The sequence below is a fragment of the Coloeus monedula genome, assembly GCF_965178545.1.
Source record: "Coloeus monedula genome assembly, chromosome: 2".
In the NCBI taxonomy this organism is placed as follows: Eukaryota; Metazoa; Chordata; class Aves; order Passeriformes; family Corvidae; genus Coloeus; species Coloeus monedula.
In genome coordinates, this window is record NC_138782.1 from 99,917,375 (window position 1) to 99,930,694 (window position 13,320).

Below are 13,320 nucleotides of genomic sequence, written 5' to 3' on the forward strand. Positions count from 1 at the left end.
GCTAAGCAGAGAAAAAGAGAAGGATGAGTCTGGAGGCTAGGCTGGGGAAGCAGGGGAAAGATGAAAACATATGAGTGTGAAGGAGCTGTGAGGAAGAAGAAATGGGAAGCAGAGGCAGAACGCTGTCAGGGCTCAGCTCACCAGGGCTTCTTTGAATATGTTGGCAATCCTTTACTTAAGCATTTCTGCTGGCTGGAAACTGGCTCCTTTTCTATAGCATTCCTTCAGAAGAGGCATCACCAGTTCTGGTGCTTTCAAACTGAAGGGTCATATCAGTAACCACAAGTGTGAGTGGGAAATGTGTGAAGTACAGTAACATTAAGTGGAGTCCATTTTACTCCAGCTTCAGTTCTTTACACTGTCTCTTGCCAGATGGGAGTCCCTGCGCTCTTTAGCGAAGCATTTGACACAGTATCAAGTATAGGATACTGTTTCAATTAACTTCAATTGTCTTATATGTGAACACTGACAGGAAGCTTTCAATAAGTGAAAAATTCAGTCTGCTAGAGGTCAGAAATCAAGGAAATAATTGCCATGTCACTTCTTTTCATCTAAATGTCTCCTAACAATTTGACTGATAGGATCAAAACTCCTCTTTTGTTTGTCTTGCATAAATGGATTTCATAATAATTTTTTTGTACATAAAAGTAGATTCTACTATCTCACTAACATTTAGACCTTTGTCAATAAATTTTAATTTCTTGCAAAAAAAGTTACCAACAAGTATTTTAAATGCAAAATCATACCTCAATTCCAATTTCAAATCCACCACCAAGGCCAGCAATTCCTATTGCAGAAGGAGCAGACCAGGCTGTTGTGTAAAACAAGATAAATTTACAGAATTTTAACCATATATTACAAGAAATACTCATTTTATTATTACTCTTAAAAAATACTGACAAATTCTCTATTTAAAACTATGTTCAAAACCACTACAATAGATTCATAACTATAATGCTTCATCCTACAAGAAAGGATTTAAGAAATACAAACCCTCACAATCTAAACAATTCCTTGTTACAAATTATTTATCATACACTTGTTTATAATCAGATATAATACATTTTTTTAATTAATTCTATACTATGTACTTTTATATTTCATCCTTTTCCACAAAGATACTGAAAGCATTTACATTTAGTGAAACAAATGTACAAAGATTTGAAAACAGCTTTCACACCAAACATTGTCACCTGTCACCTACTTGACTGACTCATCACACATCTCCTTTTTAATACTGTGAAAAGAATAATGAAAAAAAATATTTTTATCTCTTTTAATTCTCTCATGAAGTACAAAAGGAAAATATCCACTTACTTCCATTAGGAAGACGAGCTAATACAATTCCACTTCCACCTCGAGCAGTCACCAAAAATCCAGCTTTGATAACAGACAAAACTGCAAGGCCTTTGGCTTTAGCTATTACGTGAGCTGAAACAGCAAAACCATTTATTCAAGACCTTGTAAGAGAAGTTCTAAGAGAAGGGGAAAATAAAACTCAACAGTTAATAAATTTGAACATATAAGAGTCAAATAATTGAAGCAAAAGTTTAAAGAAAACTGCAAAAAAAATTGAACTGATAATGACACCTCCACCACAGAGAACCACAAATCTAGCTGCAGGTCACATTAGCCTGTGGCAATCTATAGACTGCCAGAACTGCTTCACCTGTCCTGATTAGCATGCATAGAATTAGTTTGTATAGTGCCACACACATTGTGTGTGAGTACTCTTGGCAAGATAAACAGAAAACAGGCAGTGTGTATATGACTTAACTTTTTAAGACTTGATTATGAGATGTAGTCTCCACAAATTTTTGGAGGAGTCCAAACTTAAATCGCAGCAAGACAGAGCAGCCTAAGAAGTTTGTATCATTAGACAGTGTTTGTGGCAAAGACAGTGTCATCATCCTGCAAATCTTATTGCAGATCTTCCAGAACATAACAGTTATGGATTCAAAACCACAACCAGCAACACTGGATGGAGGAAGATGCTAGAAGAAACATGGAGTAACAAGTGCAAAAATAAAGAGGACAGCAGCAAATAAGAGTGCTAAACTAGTATCAAAGGGAAAATGCACCCTCAATCTCTTTGCTTCAAGTGATTTTCATCTAGCTCATTCTAATCAACACAGATATTCAAGAGCTAGAGCTACTATTCCAGGTTCTCTCTTAAGAAGATACATTTACAGGGTTGAGCATGAGACAGTCCATCCATCCCAGAGGGAAGCCTTCCAGTGCAGGTACCTTGTAGTGGTAAACATTCAAAAGATCTCTCCCAGTAAGTAACATCTCCCAAGAATACAGCAAACTGAAACCCTTTACTTTCAAAATATTTTCAAAGAAGTTATAGCACCCAAAATCTTCATTCATCTCTAAGTTGTGGTCAGTGAAAACAGAGGGAATTGGTAAAGACAGCATGACTGCAGCATATGGGACTCCTGAAGGTTTTAGCTGAATCAAAGCATTTTCTTTACTCACGTGGTATAATTTTATCTGGTCCATTTCTGGAAGTTATTTCTGTAAATTCTCGTAGTATTTTAGCTGCCTTTTTAGCTTCTGACTTCAGGTTGGAAGGTATAGGGTTGTTCACTGTAAAACATGAAAGAAATAAATTATGGTCAGTTTAGGATATCTCATATGAAAAAACCAGTATCATTTGTATGGGAAAAGTGGTTCTTTACAAATAAAGAGTAAATCAAACAAACATGGCAAGCAAATACAAGAATTATCTTCTGGATCCACATTTTGTTTCTGACAATTTTAACTGAAGACACCACTTAGGAAAACACACAAGCCTGATTCTTTTATGCAATCTCTTTCTCTTGTACTTGTTCAGAATCCACACTGGTAACAGCAGGGGTGTTGGACACACATCCTCAGCTGTTCCTGTCACTATTTATTTATGGGTTTATTGCATATGAATTTGTCTAATGCCTTTTCAAACCTGCTGATACTCTGCCTTTGGAATTCCTGCAGCAGCCGTTCACCTCCTACTTAAAGAAATACATGCTCTGTTTTAAATTAATCACCTAGTTACAGTGAATGCCTGCTAGCTCAAGTATCACAAGATCTGGTAAATACCTAATGCATTCAACTTATCTACTACCTTCATGCTTTTATAAATAGTCAAAGCCCCCAGCCTTCTCCACTCTTTCAGGAATCTCGGCCTTCTTAGTCTCTCCTCAAGGCAGTTGCTCCATCACTGACCACTCTAACTGCTCTTCTCCATATCACCATCAACTCTGCTGTCCTTCAAACAGCAGAGCAACTGGCAACTGGTGACTCAAGAACACTAAAGTTTCACACCTCTTCAGGACACTTGTATTACAGACATAAACATGTGGCATGTTCTGAAAGTGAAAAAAAATCTGTTTCAGACCAAGAAATTTCCTTTAGAAATCTACATCCTGTTGAAGGTCTTATCAATATTTCTTTCCAATGTGATCTAACATAAGCCCCTCATGTATTTCAACTGAGGAAAAAGTACAGATTAGAGGTAAGTTATGTTTATTTTATAAAGCTGCAGAGTACAGCAGCAAACACACAAAATCTTGAATGCTATCCTCCAAACCACTGAGGTCGTAAAGTCTACAGAAATGTCTTTATTCCATTTTGATCCACCAGATCTGCTGCCACTAGTCAATGACTGGACAGAATCAAGTATTATAAAATATTAGTATTCTGCAGCATTATAAATACATTTTATGTATGAATGTTTCACCTGTAGATTTGCAAAAAGAAGCCTTAGTGCAGTTAAAGAGATAGGAGTTAGTCTTGATTGTTACATCTACTAAAATCCCCCATAGTTATCACTTAAATCATTCTTGTTTTCCTGTCTGGACATAACAACACTCACTACTCCCAAGTTTATCAGCAACAAACCATCCAGCTAACACATGAATATATTGCCAGACCAAAGATGCATCCAGTCTCACGTCACATCTCTGAAAAAAACTAGCCACAGCATTTCTGTAAAATTCTACTGTTCCTAAATTCACAAACACATAAAAAAGACTGTGCATAGAGAAACAACATGCAGTCAAAAGTGGACTGTTTTATAAATTGGCATTCCCTGAATATTCATTCATCTCTTCACTCTGGGCAACATTCCTGCACAAAACCAAGGCGAGGACTAAATACATTTTGAGATTACATCAATGAAGCTTAGAGAGCGATTCAGCTCAGGCCAAGGGAAGCACATAGCAGCAAGTCAGCCAAGTTTCTATCCAGGCTCCATTGACTAGAATACGATACACCTCCACTTTTCAATGAGAATATTCCTCTAGTATGTTCTCCAGGCAAGAAGGAAGAATAAGAGTGATTTTGACAGCTGAATGTCTGGATTAGCATCCCTGAGACAGCTTGCAACAACATTTGACTTTGGTGAAGATGCAGCAGGTATAACCTTGGAGAGTTTGAAGGGACATCAGTCATCAGAAGGCTGTGCAGAAATATCAGCCTCTCTGGAAACAAAACGAAATGTATAGAATGCAACAGACTCTAAACCTCACCACAGTATCAGAGTATAAATATTAATTCTATCTCCTAATCATCCCTTCTCTTTTCAGAAAATTAAGATAGGCAAGATCTTGAGCATGAAAGGATAGGAGAAGGTGAAGCTCTAAGAGCTCAGGATATTCTGAAAAGTTCTTGGCAGATGAATTTTTTCTGATGGTTACGGTACTAAAATTGTCAAACTGCTTGCAGGAGTTTTGAACATGCATTTCTTCTGTGATTGGAAGGCTTCCCCAGGCTGGAACCTGGCTACATGGCAAAAAGAGAGGCTAATGTAGCCCAAATAAAACATGAACTCACAATTGCTTTCGGTAGAATAACAAACTGGGGTGGAGCAAATGTCTCCATTACTTCTGCTGTTTGTACTTCACTCTGCATCTTCAAGGTCAGAGGGCAAACATGACCAGCATATTGTAAGAGTAAAATAAGATTTCTGCTTTTGTATGGAGATACATTGAGGCAGTCCCAAAAAGCATACTGCAACACCATTCTTCTCAAGCACGCACGAAGAATAAACCTAGCATATTATAATTTGTAACTAATAATTAACATTGTAATACACAGTGCATGTCCATTTGCAAAATCAGGTGAACACTCCTACATGTAGGTTTTCACTTAAGATACTTTGCAAGTCTTGAGGTCTTGAGTCTGGGAAGGGTCACCTACCCAGTCTACCCAAAATACACATTTCATGGTACTTAATTATTCTTATGGTTCAGTAAGATTAAACTGTGTTAAATGGACAGTTATGTGCCTGACCATGCAGGACTTCTAGCAAAGCGATCAACACAATGAAAATAAGATGTGTACACTGGAGATAAAAACCACTGGGAACATGAAAATATTGGGGAGTTAAAAAACATTACTGAGTAAAAGCAAGCATTATCCAGCTTCTAGATTAGAGAAATTAAATTAATTTCTGTTCTCTTCTCAAACTCTTCTTCCTTGTCTTCACGTGCATTCCTTCCTCCCCTTCCCTTCTCTTAGGCTAATCTCAGAATCTGGAGAAACATCTCCAATTATTCTTCCTACTACTAAAAAAAAAAACAAACCCCTTAGCTGAATCCATTGAGAAAACATGAGGTATTTTCAGACCTAAAAGTCTGCAAACAGGAAGAATAGAGTGGGGAAAAAAATAAAATCACTTTACAGTTTTTGTAAGCATTTTCAGATTCAGAATTGCTTCAGAAAGATTTGATGGTTACCAGAAAACACTGTGTGCATGGCACTGTGCACGTAGGAGCTACAGTTTAATAGAAGACAACTCAAAGCTAAACTTCAGGAGTCAGCAAAGGTAATACTGTTACTACCTCACTGTCCCTTCACTCTCAATACATAACTGGTTGCTCTGAGCAACCTGCTCTAATCAAAGTTGTCCCTGCCTATTGCAGGAGGGGTTGGACTAGATGTCCTTTTCCCTTCCAACCCAAACCATTCTATGTCTTACCTGCACTATGATTCCAAAAACTTTATTCTAAAATACAAACTTTGCACAGAAAAATAGCATTACTTAAGCAAATTGAAAATTAGGTATTTCCACTCCAACCTTTCTAAAAGGGTGGGGTTTTTTTGGTGCCACATAGTGTGGGGTACCTTTATTACCACAGAATGGAGAAACTGGAGAGACATTCATCTAGCTGTACACTACAACAGCAAGCACAGAAAAGCTTAACTTCCCATCCTCAAACTAACACCAGAAACTTCACTTTCTCCCTGTATCACTTGTTTCCTGCATCATTATTTCTTCTGCATTCCTTGGGTAGCCACAGGAATCCACTCCTCCATTATCCCTTGTTTTTTCCCTTCTTGCTACAGACTGAAGTAATGCAGGATTATTTTTCTGAACTAAGACACAGCAGGTGAATTTGACAACAACATTCTGCCAGTTAATTTGCATGTGGCTAGACTTGTGCACTTTCAGAAGCTAAGAAATGGGTGATATTTCTAAAGCACAACAGAGGTACAGAAAGGGGAAAAGGAAAGGAAAAAAGAAAGAGGTTGAACACTCTACCAACTGAAAGCTATACCTTGTAGAGAAGGGCTGTAAGTAAGATTTTAATTTAGACAGTAGCAGGCATGAAAATGAAAGTGACATTAATTGGCATTCAAACATAGCACAGAGAGGTTTTAACAACAGGCAGGATGAATAAGCGACCTGATTAAACACTTTCATGCTGAAAACCAACACAGCTACTCGAAGTGGTAACCATATGATTCTTTCCCCAGTGGCTCACTATGAGTTCCTTTACTTACTTCCATAACGTTGTGTAGATACTAAGGAACCGGCAGGATGCCTACAGGAGCCTTGAGGAACCGATGACTTGTTTAAAAAAAAACCCCAAGCAAATCCACACCCTGACCTTAATTATGTATAATATGATGCCTGATAAGGCCTGGCTGGACTCCCATTTTGGTGACAGAACCACAGCAGAAGAAATATAGTATTTTTATCACTGAGGAAAGGGGGAAGTTTGGCTCTCCCTCTTGGGCTATGCCACACTCAAGATTTTGTTGACAGAGTTCAGAATTATATAAGGACAGAGTCAACAATCAACACTAAAAAGGCAAAGTTTAATGGTTTGATATATAGTGTATATATAGCACGGCTGAGGCCTGACTCTTACAATTAAATTTTAGATCAATCAATTTCATAAAAATTTGTCCTAAAGCAAAGAAAATTACTGGTTTTTCAGTAAAAAAAACCCCTATTAAATCAAAAATAACACAAATATGTCAGACAATTCAAAACTAGTTATTCACTTAAAAAAAAAAGACATGAAGGTTTGCATTACAAAATGGTGGCATCTGTCCCTAAATAAAATAGAAATAAAATAAATAAATATTATAGTGAAGGTAGAGAAGTAAATTTGTGCTTCTATTTATTTTAATCACTCTATAAACAGACCAAATTGTAACTGGGATTTCTGTGACCTCAAAAATTATTTCAACTTCTGTTCATCTATCAAACTGTCTTTCTCTCCCTCAAGCTTACCTTAGAATTTGAACTGTAAAATTAGTTCCTTAGAAACTCATTTAATGTCGGAAGTCTATGGAAAAAATCATTTAGATGTATCTGCTTTTTAACGAAAATACTGTATGAAATATTTAGACAAAAGCAGAATTTCCGTGTTCAGTTTATCCCATCAATAACATGCGTAATAATCCTATAGCACTGTCTTCACTATTAGCTTTAAGTATGCATACCTAATTGTCTGTTTTGTATTCCAGCACTGCTCAGGAAAGAGGTAACCAGGAGCAATAAGACAATAATATCTATCAGGAAGATACACTGACTGATGGATTTGGAATGCCGTGACCAGCGAATGCTCAGCTGGGAGCAAGCTTCATTTGCACTCCTGCTTGTTGTTGAAAGGAGCAGATATTGAGCGTATGTGAGTCAGCAACACAAACCCCATGGGGGAATATCACACAAAAATTGATTAACTCCTTAATTTGTAAGGTGATGAGGCAAGTGCGTCAGCCTCTAATTTACATTCTGACTAACAGTAATAATTTGCTGGCTGAACGTTTGGTGAAATTATCTGAGCAAGGTGCATTAAAGAATAAATAAAGCCTTCTTAAAAGCTGTAACTAATTCTGATCCAATCAAAATTATGCTGAATATGAACAGATGAAATAAAGCATAGTGGCATTACGAGAACCAAACTTCAAAAGTACAGTTTCAAAGAATGGATGACAAAGGGGAGACAAAGACTTGCATGCAGATTTCACACATATGTTTCCCATGTATGTTTGAGCTTTGAAGCATTTGGTGAAAAGTGGTTTTGTGGTGTTTTTTGGCTACAAAAAGAAGAAAAAACAATGACAAATACCTCTATAAGCCTCATATAGTTATTCAGTCTTTACTTTCACTTCACTAAAAAGTTCAGAAGCAGCACAAGAATACATTAAGGCATAGCTGATTTGCAAATACCTGTGGTTACATCAGGAACATCAATGCTAAAAGGCTTGTATGAACAGAGAACATTCAAAATTATGAACATTGATAGACATGAAAACTAGCACAGTCAAGAAAAGTCAAAGAACAACAATCTAATGGGAAGGAGAAACCTGAAGAACAAGACTGTGCAGCACTGGAAAAGGGCCTAAAGAAGAGATTGCAATTTGGCATTACAATTAAAGAGATTAATGCAATTTTGGTTTTGCAAATGTGTAACAACACGATACTGTGGTAGCCAGCTCCAGCCTTGGGATTCATCTGGTACTTGAAATTCCTTGAACAGCATGCCAGACATGCATTGTAAGCATTTTGCCCAGCCTAAGAAAAAGTGTTGCAATACAGAGCTGTAGATGACAAGGAGCAGCCTATGCTAAACATGTCTCTATGACTCTCTCCATTTATGACTTCCAACACTTGAAGCCAATGACTGAAAGCAAAGAAGCCAGGTTAATGAAATGTCAAGAGAAGATCTGTTGAGTTCAAAGAAATAGTTCAATAAGTTGAAAAGGATGTTAAAATTAAAGGCAATAACAACCCTCTTTAGCTGAAATCCAGCAGACATACTGCTGTCAGAGCCTGAGCTCCTTATTCCTGGTTTTGGAACCAACAGCAACAAGCAGATACTGTTTCCTCCCGATTCCAAGGACCATGAACAAGGAAAGGCTCAGAACATATGCTTTGATCATCTTGCTACAAGGGACTAATGGTACAGGAAAGGAGTCTACGTAGCACTAACAGGGAATGACAAAGCATTACTGACACACTGGTTATGCCAACTGGCAAGGTTGTACAATTCTGACATAGGCACCTCGAGAACAGCAAGGGAGACAGGAGACAACAGATAATACATCAGCGTAAGGCAGTGGAAGCAGAGCTTAAAAGTAGAAAACAGGGTCTCTGTACAGTGAAGTTTTGCACTAAGCTCATATATTTCTACCATGATCTTTATAACTTGGATTCCTGAAGTTTTACCAACTTCCACGCTTGCTTCACTGTTCATCAGCAACACTGGTGTGAGAAGTTAGTGATATGTCAGTGACAGTACAAGTTATGGCAGGGTACAAGTACTATAGCAAGCACTATGTGGCCTTGCAGAGTGTCAGCTGAGCTGCACTGGAAGACTCTAACGTGCACTTTCACAACCCTAATGGTTTTCTTACTGTGAATTAATGTAACTACACTTTCCTCCTTCCCCACCCTGGATAACAAGTGGTTTACTGGATGGTATTGCATTAAGCTGGCGCTGGTAGTGGTGAGAGAAGCAGACAAGAAAGGTCTGCTGAACATGCAGCTAACAGCATACAGAAATCAAGGTTTACCTAAGAGAGATGGAAATATATTCTGTCCAAACACTCCAGTGAAAGGAAGTAAAAAAGTGCTTAAAAATAAAGTTGAAATTGAAAAAAAAAAAAACCAACCACTCATCCATGTTAAAACCAGCCTGTTTTTCTTTGGTTTACCTGCAATAACCTGCTAAAGTTAGCTGTTGATAACAGCCTGTGCCCAGGAAAAACCTCATGAGCATACTGAAGCTACAACTAAATTCAGCCTTCAAGAACTCAAATATGCAAAAGGAATGACACATAACAGAAGACAGTACCTTCTCTAAAAGGAAGACAGCCCAAAAATTCTATATGTCAAAGACGAGAATCTCACAGACATTTCTGTCAATATAGGAAGCTGAGATATTTACAGTATTTTGAACAATTTTTTAATGGAGAGCATTATAATACGAAACTATTATAGAATTTGTGAAGCTTCAATTTCCACAATTACATATATTTATACATTTAAATCACAGTAATTTGTGTGAAGGGAGGAATAACAAAAGCCATTAAGATTAATACTTCTGAAAACCTTTACGCAAACTTGCATCACATCTGTATGGTTATTGCAAGACAGCTAAGAAGTCAGACAATGAGAAGAAACACAAGCATCCACATTTGGATTTTGGCATGCAAATACACAGTAGGGAATCAACCCAAAATATAAAGAATCACAAGTCTTTATTGAAAAAAGAACCATTTCAAACACAGAAGGCCTTTCCTTGCTAGAAATTAAGTAATGGTGATAGATGAGCAGATTTCTTCCTTTGTTCTCATCTCTAGAAGTCTGTAGTTCTGAGTTTTGGGGGTTGTGTGTGTTTAGGGTTTTTTTTTAATATTATTACTACGAGTTATAGAAATCAAAATACTTCTGAAGATAACTCAAAGGAAGCCGGAATTATCAGTGGCATGTAAATGTGGCAGCCCTAAACCTGGAGAGGCAAACTGCCTCACACCAACCTGCATGTGCACTATGTCTATCGTTAGCTGGTACTCTAAGGTGAGTAACTCTTCACAGCCTTTATTAGAGAATCATTGAATGGTTTGTGTTGGAATGGACCTGAAAGATCATCCAGTTCCAGTCCCCTGTAATGGGCAGGGACACCTTCCCCTAGACCAGGTTGCTCAAAGTCCCACTCAGTGTGGCCATGAACACTTTCACATATGAGGTATCCACAACTCCTTGGGCAAGCTGTTCCCAGTGCCTCACCACCCTCGCAGTAAAGAATGTATTCCTAATATCTAATTTAAATCTCCCCTCTTTTAGTTTAAAATGTTACCCCTGGTTGTATCACTATCTGCCTATGTAAAAAGTCCCCTTTTAGGCATCACATCTACCTCTTTTTATAGGTCCCCTTTCAAGTTCCAGAAGGCCACAATGACATCTCCCTGGAGTTGTCTCTTCTCCCTGCTGAACAAACACAGCTTTCTCAGCCCGTCTCCATAGGAGAGGTGCTTCATCCCTTTGATCATCTCTGTTGCCCTCCTCCGAATTTGCTCCAACAAATGATATTTGATATATAAATGATATAAAATGATAGTGACAAAGCTGTACAATGTATGTTAAAGAAAAATGTGTTCCCCTTGTATATGCAAGATGTTTCAACTAAGTGATGAACTAAGTGATGTTCCTTATTTCTAAGGAACTGTGGCGTGTGAAGACAGTTGATACCTGCCTGAGGCACAGAGGATTTGTTCCAAAAAGCACATTAGACATCTGTTCAGCTGCACAGAAGGCAGAATAGTGGAACACCTGTAGCTAAAAGTCTTCAAAAATTCTTGTAACCTTTAGCAATTACAAGAATACTAAAATCCCAAGTCCACAGTTCTACAACCAAGTTGTAGCCTTTGCACTAAAAGAAAGGATACACACAAGCAGCACAGGGATGAAATCACTCAAATTGTGCAAAAAGAACCAGAAAACAGCATTTTCAAGAATATAGAGACAGTGATGTGCTCTAAAACAAGCACAAAAAGCAGAGTTATCCTGGGGGTTGTCTGAGACTCACATGTGAGGCTCTAGCAAGAATTTGTACTACAAGAATTGCAGGCTTTGGCTCAAAACATGCCATCACACCTATCCTCCCTACACCCATGCCCCAGGAAACTGTCTACTTGAAACCCTTTTAGTAAGTCTTTCATATACACTTATTATAATACGTTGGATGTGTAAACAATTGGCACCAAAGGGGTGCTACCCACCAAGCAAGATAAGTAGCATGACTGAAGCCAAGTCATAGCTACAAATTCAGTTCTACCTGTCTTGTCTCATCTTAATACAAGAGTTGGTACGATATGTGAAATTTAGACAGGGGAGTAAGAGGAAAATCCTAGAGAGAACACCAATTTTGACTCGTTAACTCTATTTTAATCCTCAAGAATAAACTTCAAGGCAACCCAAGCAGATTAACAAGTACATTATTACCCTTTGCACATGAAAGCTTTAACTAAAACAAGGCTGTTTTTATACAACAATTCTAAACAAACATCTTGCTTATCTTCTCACCAGGGCCAGAGGTACAGAGAGAACAAAAATGTAACACATGAAACCCAGATGAGCATTACACAATAGCCCTCTATGCTACCATGAAAAAATATTAACTACCTTAACAAATACAGGCTCTGCTTATTTCCCAATGAAAGCACTTAACATTTCTGTCAAGGAAACTGTCACCATCATTCTGATCCTCTCATTTCCACACTTCATAGATGTCCCAATTCACTATGTGCATGAATCAAATCTAAGAAGTCACCAATTCCCACAGCTAATTAATTCCTACAATTAATCACACAAGAAACATTTCTTCGAGCTAAAAGGAATAAACATTTAAAAAGTGAAGATGCTTGATATTTATTAATCAAGAATTTGAAGAGCTCTAGTTCTGCCTAAATTCTTAGATTATCTTATTCACAAAAGCGTTTCTTCTCCACTAAGTCATACAGGTTATCCTTCATAGCAGCCCTGCATTACAGGCTCTTCTACAACAATGCAACAGCTGTTTCAAAAGCCCCCAAAATATGGCGAGCTTATTACATCAGAAATAGTACATCAGTAATTCTTAATGGTGAGAAACCATGACACAATGCAAAGAACAACAGTGAATTCTGTCACAGTTCATTTCAAAGGTATGAAGTTGCCATTAGCTGAAGAAGGCACAAACTGTATCCCTCTTCCAATGCTGAGGGCTGAAAATGACAGAATAATTTAGGTTGGAAAACACCTCTGAGATCATCAAGTCCAACCTTTGACCAAACACCACTTTGTCAACTAGACCACGGCCCTAAGTGCCACGTCCAGTTGTTCCTTAAACACCTTCAGGGATGGTGACTCCACCACCTCCTTGGGCAGCCTGTTTCAATGCTTGACAACTCCTTCAATGAAGAATGCAGGACAACACTTTAGATAAGGATCCTCCCCAGTCCCCTCCCCAAGACACTGAAATATGAAAGACTTTGTCCCAAAATTAGAGCTAGGTGTGTGCGTACATATGACATACACAGATACAGACACCGGGT

The 13,320-nt window shown here is 37.9% G+C and overlaps 1 protein-coding gene across 1 annotated transcript in view; it reads right to left on the reverse strand.

Annotated features, from left to right (window-relative positions):
- The window catches only part of SH3YL1 (SH3 and SYLF domain containing 1), a gene marked incomplete at its 5' end in the record, with an annotated part of 46,666 nt that overhangs the window by 31,855 nt on the left and 1,491 nt on the right, over positions 1 to 13,320 (reverse strand). Inside the window, 3 exons of the mRNA XM_082276772.1 lie at positions 747 to 811; positions 1,318 to 1,431; positions 2,482 to 2,592. Of these exons, the coding sequence (XP_082132898.1) occupies positions 747 to 811; positions 1,318 to 1,431; positions 2,482 to 2,592 (290 nt within the window). The remainder of the gene's footprint in view (positions 1 to 746; positions 812 to 1,317; positions 1,432 to 2,481; positions 2,593 to 13,320) is intronic.